The sequence below is a fragment of the Triturus cristatus genome, chromosome 12 (assembly GCF_964204655.1).
Source record: "Triturus cristatus chromosome 12, aTriCri1.1, whole genome shotgun sequence".
NCBI lineage: Eukaryota > Metazoa > Chordata > Amphibia > Caudata > Salamandridae > Triturus > Triturus cristatus.
In genome coordinates this window covers 537,671,448-537,695,459 of record NC_140595.1, presented here as the reverse complement: position 1 = coordinate 537,695,459, position 24,012 = coordinate 537,671,448, and the positions used below count along the sequence as shown (strand labels likewise).

Below are 24,012 nucleotides of genomic sequence, written 5' to 3'. Positions count from 1 at the left end.
CTTAACCAGCCCTGCCTTTGGAGGACTGCTGCTCCTCCCAGCTGGCCAAAACCCATAGAAGAGATATCTACTGCACAGTTAATGATCTCAGCAGAGATCCTCTCACCCTCCTGGAGAATCTTTAAAGCTTCGTTTTTTGAGTCTTCAGGCAACAGATCGATAAAAGGAGAAATGTCCGTCCAAATTTGCCTATCATAGCAGCCTAGAATGGCCAGGGAATTAGCCGCCCGGACAGTAGTTGCCGCCATGGTGGAATTTTTTGTCCCAATGGCATCAAGGTGTCTGCCCTCACGATCAGGAGGAGCCGACAAAGAAGAAGAAGGATTCCTGTCACGACGTTGAGCCGCCTGCGAAATAACCGAATCCGGCTTTGTTTGACCAATTAAACAGGCTGGTGAATTGTCTGATGCCTTGTACTTTTATCTAAGCGCGGCAGGACTGCAGGGATGGAGGCAGGGGTCTTCATGAGTTTCAAACCCTCCTGCCAGATGAAATCAATTATAGGTATTGCCCAAACCTGTTTCTGTAGTTGACTTTTGAAATTGTATAAAAAGCAATCCTCGTCTTTTGAGACCATAGGGAGATGAAATCTTTTGGCTGCTCTGTCCATGAGGACATGAAATCCACCTATATCCACAGGTGGAGAATCAACAGGGGTAGGAGTAGTAGGTGACGGAGTCTGGATCTGGTAATTGTCCCACTCAGTAAGAAGGGATCTATCATCTAATTCCCCTTCCTCTCTGCCCTCATCAGTTGTATGAGTGTCCTCTATGTTTTGAGCAGTCAATGGCACCGGAGAAGCAGGAGGAGGTGGCCCAATGAGCGAAGAAGGAGGAGGAATAGGCGTCTAAGGAATTGAAGAGGCTGGTTCAGAAGGTGGAAAGCGGCGGTAGTAGTCATCCAACATATGTTGCAAATTTGAAATGAGTGACAAAGGCGTCTGTGCAGCCGGATTTTCAGATTATGGTTGAATATTTGGCTCCGAATAATAGTCATAGTCTTGTTCATCATCTATGTCCTGGCACTTAATGAGGCGCTCCGAAGGACTACGAGCTGCTCGGAACCTATTATCCTCCTCTGAATCCTCCTCCTCCATCCCATAATCAAAAAGCTGCGCTGGAAGTTTAGGAGAAGCTTGTATTGGCAATAAAAGATCCATTGAAGACTGTCTACGTTGAAGCAAAGAGATCTTCCTTGGTTCAGAAGGTGGCAAAATAGCTGTTGAAGGTTTCAAAGGCACTAGAGGTATCAATCCTGGAGGCGATAGCAGAGATTCCGCTGACGAAGCTGCAGCCATCGACGAAAGACATACTTGTTCCTCCATTTGCAAAGGCTTCACTGTCGTCGACGGAGCAACCATCGACGAAGCAACCGTCGATGAAGCAGGCGTCGACGAGACAACCGTCGACAGGACAGGTATCAACGAGGAGGGCATCGACGAGGTTAGCGTCGACGGAGCCAATAGATCTTTGGAGGATCCCGTCGACGAAGAAGCGTCCGTCGACGACGGTTTCTTCTTTTTCATCGTCGACGAAGAGAGAGAGACCGTAGATGATTTAGGCCTCACCGTCACTGAGACCAGCGTCGACGGAGAAGACACCGTCGTAGTTGTGACGACGGAGGACTTCGTCGACGGCAGAATCGATGACAAGCTCGTCGACGAGATGCCAGATTTCTGAGGTAAAGGCTTCTCAGAGATAAATTTTGACGCCTGAGACTTAGATCTCGGAGGCGTAGACGGTGAAGAGAGAGCCTTAGGGAGAGCTGGAGTCCCTTTCGATGAGGAAGACTGATCTTCACGCCTAGAAGAATTATGTTTTTTCAGCACCTTAAGCTTAGGAGATGACATATCCGCCTCACTAGCCCTTTTCTTAGAGTCAACAGTCTTAAGAGAGTAATCACTCTCCACATCAGATACAGGGTCATCCTTCATGTTGAGCTTCTGTAGCCACAGAAGTAGTTGTCCTTCTCTGTCTCTTAAGGTCTTTTGAGGAAAAGTCCTGCATATTTTACAATCTCTCACCTGATGGTCAGGATGTAGGCAGTAAATACACTTCTTGTGTGGGTCCTCAGAGTGAAGTCGCAATTTCCCACAAGACTCCCAATGTCTGAAGTATGATCTTTTAGTAGAAGACATAATAAAGAAGATCTAAGCAAAATTCTTGAAAAGAAAAGTTGAAGTACTTAGCAGAGCTCAGGGAGACTTCCTTCACATGACGTGCGGTTGAAAATCTGAGGGTTCTGAGCCTCTTGGGAGAAGGTTCTAGTGGGTGCTGACGCCTGATTGGCTGGAGTTTGGACTATATCTAATGACTTGGACTAGCTAAAAAAAATGGTATGTTTTTTCCTATTGACAGTTATGTTACAATACTTCCTATGGAATGTTTTAGCTATGTTATTTTTATACTATGTATATAGGTATACATATATATTGCTATTTTATGTACCGTGGGACTCCCACAATGACGACGGGAAATGATTCAAGCATGTGAATCTATGAAAGAGACTCCAAATACTGGAGAACCACAGTTTACAGGTAAGTAACTTATGTTCTTATCAGTCTGGCTCTGATTCAGTCAAAAGGACAACCCAGGTTCTCCAACATTGGATGATTTATGTATTCAAATGCTTGAATCCTTCCCCATCTTCAGGCCGGGATTTCCCGGTACATTAAAATAGCAGTATACAGTATAAAATATACAACATACTGTATACAGTGTAAAATGGCCATAAGCCTGAAACACTTTGTATACTTAGTAGCACATCCTTCCACCTCAATAGAAAGAACCCAAACCTCAACCATTAAGATAGGAGATTAAGCTCTCCCATTCCTCCTAGAGGCCAGCATAGCTCAAATTTCTACCGCACGTTGTTTGTGAAGGACTTCCCTGACAGAGTTCTGCTCTAACCTTTCAGTGAACCTTGAATGTGTTACTTTCCTGACCTGCCCTGGATTTGAACCAATGCTATCTACAGCACCAAAGTATTGTGAGTGTTTTTTTAGGAGGAATTGTATAACATTCTGGGCCAGGGAGATCTTCTTACTTGACAGCCAACTTTCCCCAACTGCCACCATGGCTGACAGAGACAAGAAATCTGTTTTCAAGGTTTGTTCAACCCATGGTCTTAAAAAGGTTTACATCGATGACCCTTGTTATAAGTGTATTTATTGCCTTTATCTAAATCATAAGGCTTCCAAATCTAACATTTGTAGACGTTTTTCAACTAAGAATCTTAAGGAAAGAGAAACAAGGTCGGCATTGAATCTGATGGTTAAAGAGAATTTTCTTCTCTCTAAAGGAGATGCCCCCTCTTCAGGGGAAGATTCTGGAAAAGGTGCTCCTCCAAGCACTTACATGAAGGCAATGCGAAAAAGGAGACGTATTCAGTTTCCTGAATTGGACTTGTTTGGAGCAGCGCTTGCAGCATCCCCTCCTGTCAGTAAGGTAGGAAAACATGTATCTAAGGGACAGACAGAGGATCAACCTCTGAAGAAGGAGTCAAAAATCTTCAAAATTTCAAACCTTGTCATTGATTACGATACCATCGCTGACTACGTTGTCTACGAGACTGTCGACGATGAGCCCAAAAGGGTAGACTTTAACAACTCTGTTCATGCAGTTCTTGACTACGTCGACGCCAATCCCGTCAACAATGGAACCTGCTTCTTCGGTGATAGAATGATGACACCCTCAAAGAATACATTTTTGGAACCTCTAATTTCTAATTGCATAAACTTTGCCACCAGTTCACATTTTACATACTGATCAGGGAGAGGAAGCAAGCAACTGTGTTTTGCTAACTGCTTATAACTCCGTGCAACTAAATGTAAAGTATGTCCCTTATTTTGGAGAGGACATAGAGGAAAACCACAATTAATCAGACATTAATTTCCAACATTGCGGTCCTCATGCTTCAAGATCCCACTTACCATCTAGGCAACGCAGATATCCTGAAGTAGTCCAGGTGTCTATGGCAATTTTATCTACATTACAGCAAATGATGGAAAATTAAAAAAAGTTAATGCCAAAGCAGCTGCCTAATAGTCCAAAACAGCCATATCATTTACCAGATAATCCTTCTCCACAGCAGTCACAACTACCTTCTTCGCCACCTCCAAGAGAGTCACCCAGAGTTGTACAGAGAGCAATGGTCCCACCAACGCCTGAAGGTATAGGCCAAAATGACTCCAATCAATCTACATATTTTGATGTGGATGAGGAAGAAGGTGAACTTCCATAAGATGATGGAGGACAAGATAATATGGTGGACGATATTGTGACTCCAAAGGAAGGGGATGACACACCTGCTCCTAAAGATCAGACAGATGATATTTCCATATTTAATTCTCTTATGGAAAGAGCTGCAAAGAAGTTTAATTTTCAATTAAATTCACAGATCAACAATGTTTCCTGTATGACTTTAGGGAGCAACCTCTGAAGCCTGTGAGAGCTATACCATTTTTAGATTTTATTTGGTCGGAAGGTCTAAAGTTAATGAAGGCTCCGGTTATGGTTACGGCAGTGAAACCTCGCCAGGAGAAAAATAGAAGGCTCTAGACTCCACCTCAGTTTGTCTCACTGGGAATACAAAGCAGGGTTCAGTTAGCTCCTCAATGGTTCAAAGAAGATCTTAAAATCCACTAACACAATCCTCCGGACCTCAAGATAGTCGACGTAGAGACTCTCATCTAAAGGCAGTGACCTCCATCAAGTCAGCCAACGCCTTGGCAATGTTAGGGTGTTATGATCACCGGATGTGGCATGATAATGCACCCTTGCTTTGACTCATCCCAGAGGATAAGAGGGAGCTATCCTTAAAGAAGGAGAACTCACTTATTCTTTTATTATTGATGCAACACTGGATGTCTCTAATACAGGTTTTGGCCAGCTTGCAGGCAGAACAGTGTTAAGAAGGCATCGTTGGCTACAGACCACAACCTGCTGTCCTGAGGTGCAATCAAACATTTTGGACATGCCCTTCGAAGGCCTTACTCTTTTCGGAAAGCATGTGGATGAGGCTCTTCTGGGTACGCAGATTTGAATCTTCTAATTTTCTTGCATTTTGAAGATCACAAATGTTTAGGGGAGGATTCAACTAGTATGGAAGTCAAAGGTCAAATTATCCTCTAAGACAATCTGGATATGAGTAAGGATAATTCTATAACCGTAGACAAAGGCAGCCCTATGGGAGATAATCAGGAAAAAAGAGAAGTGCTTCTGAGTCACGCACCGGTGACAAACAGAAAAGAGCTTGGCTCTCTGCTTTTGCCCCCTTTCCCATTTCCGACAATGCAAATGTGGAGGGGGGGATGGAATTTCCCGGTTTGCTCCTGCTTGAGAAGCTGTAACATCAGACAAATTGGTGACGCAACTTGTTATTTCAGGCCATACACTGGAGTTCATGTACTTTGTTGACATGTGTGGATGCACTTCACTGGGTTTTCCTGTGATTTACAGGCTTCCCTCTTGGATATGCCTTTGGATGGGCCGTGCCATTTCAGTTAGAAGGCAAACTGTGCCCTTAAGAGCTTTAAAGAGAATAGAGCCACAGCTCACTGTTTGGGTCTGTTAACCCCTGGCAAGCAGCTTCCTTATCAATTAAAAATATTTAGAGTTTATCCCAGAGGGCTGCCATGCAGACAAAGACAGCCTTCCCCACGGGTACATCAGTCATCCCAGGCATTTTGAGCTGTGAATGTGGGTCTGGAAGGCAGCACACAGGTCAGATTGGGGCATCAGTACTCCCATTCCTCTTCCCCTGCTCCAATAGCCACTAAGCCACTTTAGTTTTCCATTAATGGTACATACCCACATCTGACAGATGGGTCTCACAAAAAGTCCAACATGGCTATTCATTGTCTTTTCTGTATGCCCTGTCAAATATTCCCCCCACATCGGAGTGAATTTCAGAAGACAGAAGGTGTGAGCTTTACTCTCCAAGGGTGCTATTGAGAGGGTACCAGACTTAGAAAGATGAGAAGATTGCTATTCTTGTTATTTCCTTGTGCCAAAGAAGGTTGAAGATTACAAGGCGATTTTGGACCTTTGGTCTCTAAATACCTTTCTGCAGATGGAAAAAATTCCAAATGTTCATGTCCCAGATCCTGTTTGCCATGGGCCAGGACAACTGGATGATGTCCTTGGACCTGCAGGACGTATATTTTCATATACCCGTCCTGGAGTCCCAAGACATTATCTGCGGTCAGGGTATGCCAGGAGCATTTTCAGCCTACCATGCTCCCCTTTGGCATCACCAGTGCACCTCTGTGTTCATGAAAGTCATGGCGGTAGATGCTGCCCACCCATTGAGGTCAGGGAAACCAGTTTCCCCTGCCTCGATGACTGGTTATTGAAGGCCAGCTCACCACTGTCAGCCATAAATCACAATCAGATGACTGCAAACCTCTTGGCACTCTTCAGGTTCACTATCAATGAGCTAAAGCGCATCTGTCTCCTTCGAAGACAATGTCCGGGACACAGTGCAATCCAGGGCCTTCCCCCCCACAGCAACGAGTCCAGGAAATTTGGGTTATAATCTCTGTGTTTCATCCTTGATCCTGGACATCGGTGAGAGCAGCTCTGCAACTTCTTGGCAGTACCTCCGCTGTGTGGGCTAGCCGTGCAACGTAACGCTGATAGACGGACTCCACAGACTCCCAGACTGCGCTCCTCACCGATAACGCCGCACCGTTTAAACTCTGGGAGAGCGGCGAAAGCAGAAAAACGCTGAAAAAGCAGAGAGAAAGAATTTTGGAGGAATAGCAAGCTCCAACGAGCCCCCAACGAGCCCCAACGACACTGGTGGTTGGCCGGTGCTTGGTGGCTGGCAGGCGGTCGGTGGGCATGCAAGGAGCTAGAGTTTGTGTTTGGGGGCCTGAGGGGTAGGCACGGCCCCCAAAATTAGGGAAATCAGGAAACCAGACAACAGGGACACATTAGCAACATCAAGGAAGCTCAGGAGAGGGGGGCAAATGTAAGGCTACTGACGTAACGCAAAGCCAATAACAAAATCAGGGAGGTGTAGGGGCTAAAGTCCCCAGTTCAATGTAGAACTACAACTCCTCCCCCCCTCTAATCCCCCTCTCCAAAGTCCATTACCAGCAGCCCAAGTCCAGCAGCCTAGCAGGGGGCCAATCCACAAGTAAGGCGTTGTTGTAGACAGAAGGTCTAGCATTGGAAACATCTTGGCATCTTGGGAAAAGACTGGAAAGCGTACAAAAGTGTGAAAATCTGAAGAAAAAGCAAATGTCCCAAGGCTTGAGGAACTCCCAGCGCTCTAGTGTGAGTCATGGCCAGCCAGCCATCCCGCAGCAGAGGTAAGTGTTTTACCACTTATTTACAGGATACCACTGTTATATAAAAGTCATCTTCATCAACCATTGTTTCAGTATTAGTTACACCAGGCATTAGTCCAAAAGCGGCAAAGGGTGGTGGAGGCAAAACAGTGGAGCAACTCACTGGTAGCAAGGAAGCCGGATCCTCACATCTTCTACCCAAATTGCCATACACACTCACTCTAAACATCTTCATAATTATACGGGACACCGAAGAGGGCCCTGAAAGATGGCACCAAGGAAGTCAAAAGCATGTAAAGTGCAGAAAGATCACCCTACACTGCTTAATGATTCCATAGTTGAAAACGGGATCCTAGTAGAGAGTATGGATAACCCTGAGGAAAATTAAAAGAGGGCTTCAAAGAGAAATACAAGGAAGAAAATTATAATTGATACTACTCAATCCAGTGTGAAAGGGGGGCGCTAGTGTCTCAATCAATAAAGGACTTCGTGGGCAAGCACTTTAAGAGGATGCGTACGCCAGTGAGTGCCCAGGACTCTAATAAAGAGCAGTTAAATGGACAGGAGGTTACAGATTATTTTGCCCCACATTTAGATGCATCATTTCTTAACCATAGTAACCTAAGCCGAATTTAACCCAATTTGGAACCTAGACTTTCCTCTTCCCCACGGATATTTTCTATGACCGGTGCAGAAGAATCAGAACATGAGGGGAATGCCTCAAACGAACCAAGGAGGGACCAGAGAGATGATACGGACCCAGCTATAAAGTCCAAGACTGAAAAAGAGCAGTAATAGTAAAGGCAAGGAAATCATTAAGGTCCAAGTCTATTCAGGGCTGGTAAAGGCAGCAATTTTAAAAACCGAAAAGGAGATATTGAAAGAAGGGATAAGGATAATGCCAGAAGTCGAATTTGAGGGGGGTAACAAACAAGGTAGCACCTTTTTGAAATATCCTGCAGGGTTAGGGGAAGTAAAGTAAAGCTGATAGCCGGGGCATGTGGGGATAGAGAAAACATCAACATAGATGTTGTGAACCCTGAGCCTTGTAAACCTTGGGGTAAGTCCAGAAATTAGCTATCTAGGCTCTCTTCGGTGGGATCAGAGTGAGTCTGATTTCATCAGCGATATTGATTAGAAAAATGGGTTGTCGCATAGCTTGAAATTGATATCATGGAATGTAAATGGTCTTGGAGGTCAGACAAAAGTTGAAAGCATAAAACAACTAGCCCAGTGTGCCGAGATCATTTGTTTGCAGGAAAGATGACTATGGGACAATACCCCTGTAATTGAAGGCTTTGCCCAAATTCACAGACCTGTTAGGAAAAAAGGTTTGGCCGTCCCTCTGGGGGAATTATGACACTCACCTCAACCAGGATTGGGAAAAAAGTAATGTTAATAAATGCATCATGTAAAGCGTTTTTGGTTTGCAAGGTATCCCTACTGGTTACAGAAATGAAGGGCGACTACGTGATTCTTGTGAATGTCTATATACAATGGGGTTCCCAGGAGGAGTATGAGGTGGAATTGGGGCATTTCAAGGACGACATGGATGCTTTGTGCGAAAAGTATGAGAATGATTTGATAATTGTATTGGGAGATTTTAATTACAAACTTAATCCAATAAAACTTGATCCCTGGTTTAAAGAAATATTGAGCTCATATGATATAGAGCCAGCCGACTTCCCCAATTGCACTCCCACTAGACAAGATGTAGCACTGGGGAAGTCCTTGGGCTCAAAGGGGTATTTAGTTTAAATGGCAGAATGGAATCCGACCGCCCAGCCAAACAGACATTCAGGATAGGTGCTCAATACTATCCCATTGACTACGTGTTTATACATGCTTGGAATTATGCATCAGAAAAAGGGATCCAGGTAACCCGGTGTAATGGCAGCGATCCCAATGCCCTGTACCGTGAACTATTAGGGGGCCAATAAGCCACCGTGAAATAGTCTTCCCCCAACAAATGGAATACCCTAAACTTATGACTACAGAATTAACAGATGATTATGTATAGAAACTGGCTAGTTTTCAACAGAAATTAAATATGGAATGTGCTAAGCATCAGAAAGTAGCCTGGTTTCTGGAAACAATAGAATAGGTCGTACAATGCCTCAGAGTAGAATTAAAGGTAGGCCTATGGACAAGCAATTTACACAAGGAAGACAATTAAGATGGTTCAGTCTGGAGTGTAAGAACAAGAAAAGGTTAATAAGGAGAGAAAAGAGAAGTCTGAGGAAAAGGTATGACCCGGGTACCCTGTCTAACCTGACTAAATTAAAAAAGAATATAAAACGCTAATTAGGAATCAGAAGAGGATTTTTAAAGAAAGATGTTGGGAAAACCTGCTGAAAATAATCGATACAAAAAATGTAAAAGGGTTTTGGAAGCTGATACAGGATGCCTCCGGTCAGTCCCCGGGGTCCTTGAGCTGTGTAGTGGAAGAAACAGCTTGGGAGGAGTATCTAGGCAAATTGTATGGGACAAGTGAAGTGCCTGTAGTAAGCAAACAAAATCACTGGGGATGGGCTGTTGAAGATCTAAAAACATCCTTTACAGTAAAAAATGTAAAGGATACAATAAGGAAGTTAAATTTAACTTGTGCAGCTGGTCCAGAAAATGTACCTGCTATTATAATAAAGACACAGTTAAACTGGTGGGCCGAACTTCTATCCCATATATTCTCAGCCATATTAGACTCTGGTACTATCCCCAAAACTTGGATGGGGGCAGTAATTAGACCTATACTCAAGAAAGGTGATAGGAAGACCCCAAAGAATTATAGATTGATCGATCTGCTGGATGTTGGTGAGAAGATCTTTGCCAAAATAGTCCTGGACAGATTGAAGGATTGGGTAGAGCAGGTATCGATTGTGCAGGTGGAACAAGGAGGTTTTAAGGAGGGTCACTCCACGATTGACCACTGTTTTGCCCTATGGGCGGTGGCACGGAGGTCTATGGAGCAGCGAGGTAGGCAGTATTGCTGCTTTGTAGATTTCCACACGGCCTTTGACCTGGTAGATAGGACATGTCTTTGGGAGACCATGAGAAAATATTACATCCCAGAGGCCTCCTAGTTGCAATTCAGGAGCTACATAGCCAGAATTGGGCCCAGGTGATTAAGGACTTGGTGGGGGGCTTAACATCGAAATAGCGATTAAAAATGGCTTAAGACAGGGCTGTGTACTGGCCCCTCTACTTTTTGCCATATTTGTAGCAGATCTGCCATCTGTCTTGGAGGCAGATAGAAGTGCTAGCCCAGAAATGAGTGGGAAACAAGTATCCTGTTTACTGTATGCTGATGACCTAGCAATCCTCGACCAGAAAGAGATGGGCCTACAGAGGAAGCTAAACGCTTTAAGCATATACTGTGCAGAAAAACGTTTAACGGTAAACATGGATAAAACCAAAATCCTGTGTTTTGGGACGAGAGACCAGAAATTCAATTGGTATTCGGGCCAAACCAACCTGGAGATTGTAAATGAGTATAAATACCTGGGGGTCTGGTTTGACAAGTCTCTAAAGTGGTGCACACATTTGGAGGCACAGAAAGCAAAATCTCACACATCTGTGTGTGGGCTGAACAAATGTAATCACAACTATGGTGACGTGTCCCACAGACCTTTGATAAAGGCCTACAGCGCTATGATTGATACCCCCGCAATTACAGTATGGAGCAGAAATTCTCTGCTTAGCTGAAAAATGCACCTGGGATATCGAGGAAGGAAAATGCATAAAATCTCTAATGTCATTGCCAGGCTCATCTATGATCCAGGCAATTAGATTGGAGTTGGGCATGACCTCAAAGAATGTACAGGTGCACAAGTGGGCCTATTACGATTTTGGAAAAGATTGGGGACAGGAGAAGAGACAAAATTGTCACAGAGGTGTAAGAATGAGATTCAGCATAGTGACCTAAAATGGGCCAAAGTGGGCAGAAAGAAATGATAAACTATCTGTGAAAATCTAGACGTAAGAATTGATCAACAGACTCTTCAAATAGAAGTGACAAAGAGCGTACTCAGAACAATAGGGAAGGAATTGTCTAGGCTGGAAGACATGGAGTACCTGAGAAAGAAATATTCTGTGAAATTTATGAGAAATAGTTGGGTGAAAGAAAATTGGTACCCCTATCTGGATATTCTACCTAATCAATGTCTTAGATTAGAAATACTAAGGTTGAGAATTGGCATAAATCCCGCTATGTTAAATGGCAGAATAAGAACAGAACTGAGGCGAACTGATTGTAAATGTACATGCCTGTTGGGCACACAATGCGATCATTTACATATCCTGATGGACTGCCTAAAATTGTTAGCTCCACGGAAACAGTTTTTATGCCTCTATCTTTTTAAACTATGGTACTAGGCTGTGCACACATGCAATTGAACTCCTTACAGATAAGCCAAATCTCGAAATTACAATAGCCATTGCGAAGTACATGAAGGCTGTAAAAATGATTTTTTATGGAATAGGAAATAGTTGGCTGTAAGCTAGATTAGAAGCTATGATGGATAGGGATTTGAGGAATTTTTTACTGGTTACCTTTTAAAAACATGCTAGAATAGGAATTTTATTGCTCTTAAATTATTTATGTTTATATACAGGTGTGTTTAAGACTTACGCATGGAGTATGGTGTAAAATTCAGAGGAATTACATGGAAATTAGGCTTCTGCAATGACGTTGGTTGATGAAGTTGTAATGATTTTAGAATATTTACATAAAATGTCATGTTTTTACGCTGTTTAAAGACTAATGGTCTAAATACATTTTCCTTTTTTACTTTGACTCTTACCCTGCTGCATCCGCTGTGCCAGCAATGCCAGAGTGTACCTACTGGCTCTGTAATGCAATCTGAAGTTGCAATGGGCCCAGCATAGAGGAAATCTGACAGATGTCAATCCAGATCTCGGAGGATGTGGCTTGCTGCTCATTTTCAGTTGGTCCTGCGGCAGGTCCACATCCCTTCCCCACGAAGAGCTGAAGTTAGTGAGAGAGATATCCGTGTTATACTGGTGGACTGATGAGGTCACCTATGAGAGGTGAACAGATGTCCCTGGTCTCCTATGGAAGCCTAGCTCCATATGAATCTGTTGGAGCTGCGGGTGATTCGTCTGCTTTCCATCAAGGGGAGACTGGTGCAGGTTCTCACTTAACAACACTGCTGCCAGATGGTATAGCATCAAGCATGCCAGAGTGGGTTCCTGTGGCAAGACGCTCTGTGCCTCTGGAGTTGGTTGGAGTACCAGGGCCTTTCCCTGATCACAAACCACCCGGCATGATCCCTCAGTGCCAAAGCAGATGAGTTGAGCAGGCGTCATCTGGCAGATCACGAGTGGTGTATACAACCCGAGGTGGCGTAGGGCAACTTCCAACAGTGGGCAGAATCCTGGCTAGACTTTTTTGCCACGGTAGAGAATGCGCAACATCAAAGGTTTTGTGCACTGGAGTTTCCACAAGAAAACTCATTAGGAGATGTGTTGTGACTGGAATGGAACATCGGACTCCGGTATGTGTTCATGCCCCTGTTTCTCTTTGCCTAAGTTCTGAAAGATATCAAGAACAACCAGTTCCAAGTCATCCTAGTGGCTCCAGATTGGGCCAGAGAGAGTGGTAACCGAACTTCTGCGCAGGAGCATTTGTCCTCATATCAGGCTACTACTTCACAAGGATCTTCTGTCACAGCAACAGGGCAAGGTCCTCCACCCAAATATGCGCAGTCTACACCTGCATGCATGGATATTGAGAGGTAGTAACTGATTCCTTTTGATCTACTGCTTGAAGTGGTAGATGTCATCCTTGCTGCATAATTTAATTAACCCTCACCGCATAATTTGGTCATCCCTTGCTACATCATTCTAGTAGTGCCTGACATAATATTTTCCAGCTTTCTGATTAATGTTTCCTCCTTGTTGCTATTGTGTAGGGAACATCATTGATTGTTGTGGTATGCTTGGGTATTGTACATACCACTTCTGGATTTGTAGTCCAGTATTTATGACATTAGTAAAAGAAGAGTGGCTAAGATTTACATGTCCAGGTTTGTCTCCCCCACAAAAAGTAAGGATTGTGACGATGAAGAACAGAGTTTAGTATGATGAAGATTATCAGTAAATAAAGCATTCTCAGGCTTCTCTTAACTGAAAGTGCTTCCCTTACACTCCATTCGTACGACTGATAGTATTGCAGGAGTAAGAGTACTGAAGTATCAACAGTGAGTAACTTTTACTTTTCAATGTATTGCAAATACAAAAACTGTGCTCATTATTTTATCTATCTTATTGGATTAGTTCTATATTAGTTCTAGTTCTAAATTTTAGGAAATACTTGATTTGTGGTTGAACCGCTTCCAATCTAAACTTGAGAATTACGGTTGATGGCTTGAGATAGATTTGTTTCATTTTAGTGTCTTGAGATAGGAAAGAAGACTGTAGTTGGGAATCAAAATAAGTTTGGACTGATTTACATGTGAATATAATAAGAAAACATTAGCATCAGAGAACTATCAATTTTTTAATAATGACATTATTTCTTTTATTTCTGCAGCAACATCTTTACAGGAGATGTCCGCCCAGGGAGTGCTTGTCACTGAACTGGATGAAACTGAAGAGGTGGAAACCATTCCCCTAGAGATGCAGAAAAAGCTCTTCATTGACGTCTGTATTACATTGCTTAACTTACATATGTTTCATTGCTCGCTATGTTAATATTTTTGTACGGTACATACTTTATACTAATCTGTTGCATGATTCTCAACTATGTTTAAATTTGACCCTCTGACCAAGACACCTAAAATTGTTGCTGACGTCACTTGAGTTTGTGCATATTCCAGAACTCCCCTTTTTTTAGTTTGTACTTGGGACTCATTTTGTTCTCTGGGACTTACTAACAGTAGACAATTACTCGTTAGATATTTTGACCAGATAATTTAACATATCTATTAACAATATATCATGTAAGTGACGATCACGTGTTTACTGACTGCTTTTAAAAATTTATAGGGATTGCTTGCTCAGCTATGGTCTCACGAGCTTGCTTATTGCAGAGCACTTCAAAGAAAGAGTATATTTCTAGCGTAATTGATCTTATAGATTGAGTTTTTGTGCCTTGCTATTGCTCCTTGCGATACCAACCAGTTGGCTTTCAAAGGAGCTTTTGCTATGGCTTTTTCCCTAAATTGTTCTTAATTTATTTTGTAAAATTCTAAGTTGATACAATTCTGTCTGCTAATTGTTAACCTTTTAAGTAAACTAGGCACATGATGAATATTTACTACTTGAGCTTATACAGAAGCCTCACTACTTGAGCATACACAAAATCTTTCTGATGCTATGGCAGTGGAACGAGGAACGGTGAATAAAATGAGCGGAGTACACATAAAATAGAAATTTCATGTAACTGGAAAAGTTAAGGAGAAAGGAAGTTAATAAATGGTGAAAAATAATGTATTTAGAAAAATACTTAGAAGTGAAAAGAGTACCTAAAGGGTTGCGCATAACTCTAATGCCAAGTCATGTCGATGAAAATGATGCCATGTTAGAAGAGTGGGATAATCATATTGTGCATTTATCATTAGGGCTAATGGAAATCATTGGGAAACACACCAAAGCAGACCTGATTAAAATTCCAGAAGAAATAGCCCGATTGGAGAATTAATTTAAACTAATGTATTTACCATATGATTTGATTAAATGGAAGGACAAGAGTGATGAACAGCTTCTTAGACATGAAGGGGAAGCAGAAGCGTGAAAATTGAATAAATTTCAACTAGACATGAAGATTACGATCATGGGGAAATATTTACGCTTGTAAAATGGTTCTCAGACTTGAGGAGGCAGGAAATATTAGATAGAATAATTGTGGAATCGAAAACTGAAAGCATTGCAAGTGAATCAGATGTTGACTCAAGTGAAGGGGGAAGGAGCTTCAAGTGAAGTGATAGAAAAGAAACAAAAACTGTCTTTTTTAAACGAAATGAGGTTGCTACATCAAGATCAGCAAATAAGGCACAGAGGAGGTGCAATGAGGGAGAGTGAAGTGACAAAGAGGGGGCAAAGGAAGAGGAAAAAAAGAGCAGGATGTAAAATCAGGAAGAACAATAGAAACAAGGAGGAGGACACAGAACAACCAGTAGAATTGACAGACAAGAGAGCAATGGAGATGGAAATAATACATTAGCCGAAATGCAAGTTGAGTGAAATGGAAATAAAGGTATTAACAAAAGGTCTGAACTCCTGTCCAACAATGCTCTTTGATTCCGTAGATAGCAGAATAGAGATTTTTAAATATATAAGGAAATTGAAACTAGTAAAATACTATGGGAAGAAACAACAAGTGAGTCCGAACGTGACACCAAAACCCACGAATAAACGTATTATTGATAATATAGAGATCCTTTGTACCTTAGCTGAATTGGAGCAGGATGATTTGTCAAGAGGATGGAATGAACCAGCATCATTACTGAAAGAAGCAGGAATCAATATGTTTTGAGCAGGCATAAGTACAGTAAAATCTAAATCGAGATTTTGTCGAAGTATACCTGCAGGGAATAAGGTAGATGTATTTCATGAGATGGTGTTTAAAGATGTCTGCAAATTAACAAACAACTAAAAACAAGGAGAACATTTGACAAGGAAAGAAAGGGAAGCACTGAAAAAGTTGAAGGAAGAGACTGACTTTTAAATCAAACAATCCACCAAAAGTGGAAATATAGTGATGTTGGATAAGGAATACTATATACTGGTGGTATTATGACAAAATAGAGAATGCTATGAGAAAATGAAAATAAACACTATAAAAGAATGGAAGAAATGCTACTTCAACAATTCAAGCAATTGGAAAGAACAAGGTTTGCTGGATGAGGATGAATATACATTTTTAGTACCCCAAAAATCTGTGATAGCAACAATTTGCCAAAGATACAAAATAGCAGAGTGAACCCACCTGGAAGGACAGTTGTTTCTTCCATGGGATCGATGTTTGAGGAAACTTCAATTTATATGGATTAACTTTCGTCACCAATAGTCAAAGACAAGTTCTTACATAAGAGGTACTAAATATCTGATTACCCATTTGCAGCACATTCCATGGAATGAAACATGTCATTTAATTGCAATGGATGTGGTATCGTTATATACTAGTATCAGACATGAAACAGGTGTAGAAGCCTGTCGCTATTTCCTCAATAAGAGGAATATACACTATCTGAAAGAAACACGTTAGTTAGATTCCTCACCTTAGGGGATATTCCCCAGGCATCAGGCTGGATCCGGAAAGATTTTTGTAATAATACCCCTTGCGTGTCGGTAGGCATCGTCTGCGGATCCGCGTCCGTCGTCGGCGTCGTGCGCCGGTATGACGTCGTCGGAGTACTTGGACGCCGCCCTCGTGCGCTGACGTCAGTTCTTCTTTTTTCCGCGCCAGTAAGCGCCGATCCGGGAAGAGCTTACCCCTAGTCTTTTTTTGACTAACTTTTTGACTTCTTTTGGTCTATCGACTCGACTCTGGTGCCGGTAGGATGCCTGTTTCAAGGCCTGTGACGCCTGTAATAGCCTGATGTCAGTGACGGATCACCATCGCCGGTGCCTGTATTGCCTGGGGCCCGACCATGACACGGAGTCGTGCCTCGATTGCAAGGCCTTGACGTCTAAAGCTAGGCGGGAGCGGTCCCGTAAGCTTCTCGAGCTGCAGCCATCGTCAACGCTCGTCGGGGTCTTCGGGTAAGTCGAAGCACTCCAAGAAGTCCAAGAGACGACATCGCTCTTCGGACTCCCCTCGCCGGTTGCGCGACTCGGCTGAGGGTCAGGGTGGTCCCACCCCCGCGGCTCCATTGGAGCCGCAGGAGCCGCGTCCGTCCCCATACCCGCCGCTTCCTGGGACTGACGCGACTCCGGCGGAGGTCAGTGCCTTCCTCTAGGCCATGAGTAGCCTGGCTTCGCCGTCGACGCCTGCCGGCGCGCCTTCGGGCCCCGCAGGTTCGACTGAGCGACCTCGCGTGCCGGCGGCTCCTGCCCCGGCGCCGTCGACGGCTCCGGCCCCAACGCCGCAGGTCCCCGAGGGATCCAGGCCTGGATCTCGGTCGGCGCCGGTCGAGCTCACGACGCCTCCTCCGCCGATACCGGTTCCACCTCCGGCGCCCTCTCCGGATGACGCCGTTTCCCGGTTCAGCCCCGGTCCAGACCCGACGCTGGTACGGCGCCGCACCCGACGTCGATGGATGACAATTTCATCTACCGTCCGGCTCCGATCGTTCCTCCTGTTTATCAGGAATCGGATGACGGGGGCGACTGGGAGGGGTCTGAGGACCCTATGGCCCTCCAGGGTCAACTTGCACAGGACTGGGCAGACGAACTGGGGGATGCCAGTGGTCTGGACACTTTGCCGGATGCTGGCTTCATCTCTCCTCCGACTGTGGCCTCGGAGGAGGGTGCCGCTTTTTCAGTGGTGCTGCGCAAGGTGGCCGAAGCCCTAGGGCTGGAGTTGCCTGCTGTGGCCGTGAGGACTAACGTCCTCACAGAGGTCCTTCAACCGACAGCAAGCTCCACTGAGCCTCTGCTGCAGTTTAATGAGGCCCTCATAGACGTTCTACAGGGCACTTGGTCCAAGCCCTCCACAGTTCCCCCTGTGGACCGGAACGTTGCCTGGCGCCACTGCCCTGCTCCGGGCGACCCCAGTTTCCTCTCCCAACACCCCACCCCGAGAGTCTGGTTATCCAGGCCTCAACCTCCCAATCCTCCTTCCCGTCCGCTCCTCCGGATCGGGAATCCAAGAGGTTGGAACAGTTTGGCAAGAAACTGTTCTCGTCCCTGAGTTTGGGGCTGCGGTCTTTAAAAACCGCTTGTCTTTTGGACCATTATTCCCACTCTCTGTGGGATACGGTGAAGGACGTGCTGCCCTTGTGCCCGGTGGAGGCCCGGGCATGACTCGCTCAAGTACTTGCTGACGGTCGAGATGCAGCACGGCATGCCATTCGGTGTGGACTTGACACCACGGACTCGCTGGGTCGGGCGCTTCGGCGTCACGCCTGGCTGAGGTCCACGTCATTTTCGGGGGATGTCCAGAGTTCCCTCATGGACATGCCCTTTGATGGCACTCGCCTTTTTAGTGAGAAGGCAGACAGTGCGCTGGCTCAGTTCAAGGACTCCCGGGCCACGGCCAAGTCCTTGGGTCTTTCGGCCCGCGACCGCAAACTTCCGCCTTTCGTCCCTTTCGTGGCCAAGGAAGGGGTGCCTCCTCACGTCCGCCAAGCCACCGGCTGCAGAACCAACCTGCACGCGGTCTCGGACATGGATTCCGCCGAGGCGGTACTGGAGGTCAACGTGCTGGTCAGTCCACATCTACCCCGGCAGCATCCGCCTCAAAGCCCTCCTAGTCTGAGCTTTCAGGCCCATTCAATGCCAGTGGGCAGCAGAGTTCGCCATCACCTGCTCCACTGGTGCTCCATCACGTCGGACAGGTGGGTGCTGCAAATCGTCCGAAGAGGCTACTCCCTCCCCTTCGAGACGACCCCTCCAGCCATGCCACCGCTGAACCACCGTATGTCGGGGGATCATTTGCATCTTCTACGAGAGGAAGTTTCGGCCCTCTTGGCCAAAGAGGCCGTCGAGCGCGTTCCTGGTCCGGAAGAAGGTCGCGGTTGTTATTCCCACTACTTTCTGGTTCTCAAGAAGGGCAAAGGGGGCCTACGCCCGATCTTGGACCTCAGGAGCGTGAACTCCTTCCTCCGGAAGGACCATTTCAAGATGCTAACTTTAGCTCAGGTTCTGGCTGCCCTAGACTCTGGAGACTGGATGGTAGCGATGGACTTGCAGGACGCTTATTTCCACATCCCCGTCCTGCCGGCCCACCGGCGTTACCTGCGGTTCACGGTGGGTCAGGAGCACTTTCAGTTCACCGTGCTCCCCTTCGGCCTCACCAGTGCCCCTCGGGTGTTCACGAAAGTGATGGCGGTAGTCGCAGCTCATCTGCGCCGATCAGGGGTTCCAGTCTTCCCCTATCTCGACGACTGGCTGTTGAAGGCGGGCTCGCCCCAGCAAGTCGTCTCCCACCTCCAGACTACGGCCGACCTCCTGCACTCGCTGGGGTTCTCCATCAATGTGCCGAAGTCGCACCTGAGTCCCTCCCAAGAGCTCCTTTTCATTGGGGCGGTTCTCGATTCGGCGCAGTTCCGGGTCTATCCGCCGGAACAGCGGGTCCGGGACATTCAGGCCCTGATTTCCATCTTCCGGCCTCTGTCCTGGGTTTCGGTCAGGTTGGTGCTGCGGCTTCTGGGGCTGATGGCCTCCTGCATCCTGTTGGTACCTCACGCCAGGTGGCGGATGCGGGCTCTGCAGTGGGACCTGAAGTTTCAGTGGGCCCAGCATCGAGGCAACCTGTCCGACCATGTCTTGATCTCGGAGGGCACTGTGAACCAGCTGCAGTGGTGGCTCATGAATCGCGATTGGGTCAGCGGTCAGATCCCTCTCCTTACCCCAACCGGAGCATGTCGTAGTGACGGATGCGTCCCTCCTGGGATGGGGGGGGGGCCATATGGGAGAGGCGGAGATCAGAGGACTCTGGTCTCCGGCGGAGACTCGGCTCCATATCAACCTCTTGGAGCTGAGGGCGATCCGACTTGCACTAAAAGCCTTCCTTCCCTCTGTCCGGGGAAGTGCCGTGCAGGTGTTCACGGACAACACCACCGCCATGTGGTATTGCAACAAACAGGGCGGGGTGGGGTCGTGGACCCTTTGTCAGGAGGCTGCGCGCCTCTGGACATGGCTGGAACATCAGGGCATCACCCTGGTGGTTCAACATCTGGCGGGCTCTCTGAACGTCAGAGCAGACGAACTCAGCCGCCGGTGCATGATGGATCACGAATGGCGTCTGAACTCGGACGTGGCGCAAGGTCTCTTTCTGCAGTGGGGAGAGCCTTCGTTAGATCTATTCGCCACCGAAGAGAACGCACAATGTCAGCAGTTCTGCGCGTTGGAATTTCCAAGGCGGCACTCGCTCGGAGACGCTTTTCGTCGCGAGTGGAGTTGCGGTCTGTTGTACGCCTTTCCGCCTATACCACTTCTGCCCAGAGTGCTGAAGAAGATCGGGCGCGACCGGGCCTAAGTCATCTTGGTGGCTCCGGATTGGGCACGAAGGTACTGGTATCCCGAGCTACTCAGTATGTCCATCGATCCCCCGATACGACTGCCTCTTCAGGAGGACCTTCTGTCGCAGCAGCAGGGGACGGTCTTACACCCGAATCTGTCCAGCCTCCACCTCCATGCGTGGAGATTGAGCGGCGACTGTTGATGCCATTTGACTTGCCTCCTGAAGTCTGTGATGTCATTCTGGCAGCCTGGCGTCCCTCCACAAAGACGGTATATGCCTACCAGTGGAACAAATTTGTGGCATGGTGCACAGCAAAGGCTGTGGATCCCCTTTCCGCCCCTCTTTCTGAGGTTCTACTCTTTCTTCTTTCTTTGGCCCAGCAGGGCTCTGCTCTGGGCACCTTGAAGGGTTACCTTGCTGCAATCTCTGCTTTCTTAAGGCTTCCTGATCAGCCTTCTCTTTTCAAGTCCCCTGTTGTCTCCCGTTTTCTGAAGGGCATTACTCATATGTTCCCTCCTGTTCCATTCGTAATGCCTCAGTGGGACTTGAACCTTGTTCTCACTTTTCTGATGTGCACTCCCTTTGAGCCCCTTCACAACTGTCCAATTCGTCTACTGACTCTGAAAACTGCCTTCCTGGTGGCTATCACCTCCGCTAGGCGGGTGAGTGAGCTCCAGGCTCTGTCAGCTAAGCCTCCCTTCCTTTCGGTTCATCCGGATAAGGTTGTCCTCCGGACACGTCCTTCTTTTCTTCCTAAAGTCGTGACTCCCTTTCACATCGAGCAATCTGTCACGCTGCCCACCTTCTTTCTGCCTCCGCATCCTTCAAAAGATGAAGAGCGGCTCCACCGTCTGGACCCAAAACGTGCGCTGTCCTTTTATTTGGACCGCACAAAACAGTTCCGGGTGGACGACCAACTTTTTGTTGGATATGTAGGTGCTAAGAAGGGTAAAGCTGTGCACAAGCGGACCATCTCGGCGAAAAAGGTCCCTCCTGTTGGGCTGAGAGCCCATTCCACCCGGGCCACAGCGGCGACAACTGCCCTGGGACGGGGAGTCCCCTTGCAGGACATCTGTCAGGCGGCAACGTGGACTTCACTGCACACGTTTGTCAAGCACTATTGCCTGGACAGCCAAGTCCGGAGAGATGGCCACTTTGGCCGTTCTGTTCTCCAGGAATTTCTGGTGTGATCTTGGTTCGCAGGCCCACCTCCGGGGTTGGTATTGCTGGGGTAAGTATTCTAAGGTGAGGAATCTAACTAACGTGTTTCTTTCAGATGAACAAGTTACTTACCTTCAGTAACGATGTATCTGTAAGAAACATTAGTTAGTTAGATTCCTCACCGACCCACCCAGCCTCCCCGTTCTGCGAACCGACATCTAGGGTTAAGGTTCTCCCTTTCAGGGCCCTAGATTTTTTGGCACCAGTGTCGGTCTCTTGCATGGCTCAGCGTCCCTGGCACGGAAAGCTATGTATAAGAACTGACGTCAGCACGCGAAGGCGGCGTCTAAGTACTCCGACGACGTCATTCCGGCGCACGACGCCGACGACGGACGCGGAGCCGCAGACGACGCCTACCGACGCGCAAGGGGTATTGCTACAAAAATCTTTCCGGATCCAGCCTGATGCCTGGGGATATTCTAAGGTGAGGAATCTAATTAACTAATGTGTCTTACAGATACATCGTTACCGAAGGTAAGTAACTTGTTCTTCTGATGGATACATCTGCCAGTGGATTCCTCACCTTGTGAATATCCCCTGCGCCAGCAACATTCGGAAACTTTTGTAGCAGTCCACGCCGATGAGGTCGAAGACGACATCACAGAGGCACGGATCCGCTCGCGACTCCGCTGACGTCACCGGCTCCATAAGAAGACCTCCTCGGCGTGATGACGTCAGTTCCCTTTTTTCCGCGCCGACGACGCCAACGGATTTCGGGAATCGTTACTGGTAGCTGTTCTGGTTACTTTGTATGTTTTCTGGATTTCTCTGTCTATCTTCCGAAAATGTCGACAAAGAAGTCTGGGTTTAAGCCTTGCCGAGAGTGTGGCAAGCACATGTCCATCACCGACCCGCACGACGATTGCGTTTGGTGTTTGTCCTCGGATCATGATGTCGGGGGTTGTTCAAGTTGCAGAAAAATGAGCTCGAAGGCTCTTAAGGAGAGAGAGGCAAAACTCTTTATCGCTCGGATGAAGAAGAAGGAGAAAAGGGGTAGAAGAAGATCCAGGTCGAGGTCGGCTTCCAAGTCGACTTCGGGACATGCTTCCAAGAGCAAGAAGCATAAGAAAAAGAGGAGACATTCGTCGCATCATAAGGCTTCGGCGTCAAAGTCGAAATCGCCAGTTCGGCGTCGAAGAGAGTCAGTGTCTCCCTCTCCTGTCCCGGCTTCGCCTCCGACTCCAACTACTCCGATGCCTTCGCCGGCTCCGGCTGAATCCCCGGTGCCGGTGTCCACTCCGGCGCCGGTTCCATCTCCGGATCCTGCAAGTCCTCCGGCTCCGTCTCCGACTCCGGCCCTGGATGAGGATCGTCAGGCTCCGGGTGAGACTGTGACGCCGCTTGTTCCACCGTCGGCGCCGCCAGGCCCGAGTCCGGTGTTACCTGACCAGTATCCTGCTTTCCCTAATCCAGGTCAGGACCCCTCGCATTATCTCAGTGCAATGTATGGGGTGTTCTCACGGGCCATGTATACCTCTGGTGCACCTATGGGTCCGATGGGTCCGATGGCTTTCAATCTGGGAGTGCCGCAGGTTTATCCTCAAGCACCGTTTATGCCGTTCTTCCCAGCGACGCCGTCTTGGCAGCTGCCGGCGCCGAGAACATCGACGCCGCTTCCTTCTTCGCCGGCGCCGGCTCGACATCGTTCGACGCCGGCTGCTCCAGCTGATCCGCGTTCGACGCCGCTGCCGGCTCCGTCGGATTCGAACACTGTGCCACTGACGCCGCAGGTGCGGATCCGTTCGAGAAGGGAGGCGCAGAGAGTGCTGGAGGAGAGACGCTTTTTGTTGGAAGAGGCTGAAGAGGGGGAATTGGTCGAATCTGATGAGGTGTTCGACGAGTTGAAGGAGGCAAGTGGTTTGGATTTGTCTCCGGAGTGGGAGATCACTCCGCCATCAGATGAACCCTCTAAGGATGCAGCACCCTATCATGCAGTTATTAGGAAGGCTGCGGAGTTGTTGGACCTTCAATTGCCATCCACTGAATTCAAGTCCAATATTTTGACTGAGGTGTTGCATTCTCCGGCTATGGTCTCGGAGCCTCTGTTGCCTTTCAACGAAGCAATTTTGGAACCTGTGCTGGATGTATGGCGCAAGCCTTTTTCAGCTCCTGCAGTATCCAAGGTAGTTGCAAGAAGATATAGGGTGGCTCCAGGGGATCCTGAGTTTTTGTCTTCACACCCTTCACCTGAAAGCCTAGTGGTTCAGGCGGCTTGTTCTGGACGTTCCAAAGGTGCGTTTCCTCAAGTCCCAGGGGACAGGGAGGCAAAGAAGGTGGACCAATCGGCCAAGAAGGTCTTTTCATCAGCCAGTATGGCATTAAAATCTTCAAATGCGACTTGTTTGTTGGGGCGCTATATCCATGCGCTTATGGATTCTGCTAAAAAGTTGGCACCAAAACTGTCAGA

The 24,012-nt window shown here is 47.0% G+C and overlaps 1 protein-coding gene across 4 annotated transcripts in view; it reads left to right on the top strand.

The window, feature by feature from the left end:
* LOC146776237 (dynein axonemal assembly factor 1-like) overlaps window positions 1-24,012 on the top strand; it is a 668,903-nt gene that overhangs the window by 557,773 nt on the left and 87,118 nt on the right. For all 4 annotated transcript variants that reach the window (XM_085638027.1, XM_085638025.1, XM_085638028.1 and 1 more), the window contains one exon: window positions 13,848-13,957. In XM_085638027.1, coding sequence (XP_085494153.1) covers window positions 13,848-13,957 — 110 coding nt within the window. The remainder of the gene's footprint in view (window positions 1-13,847; window positions 13,958-24,012) is intronic.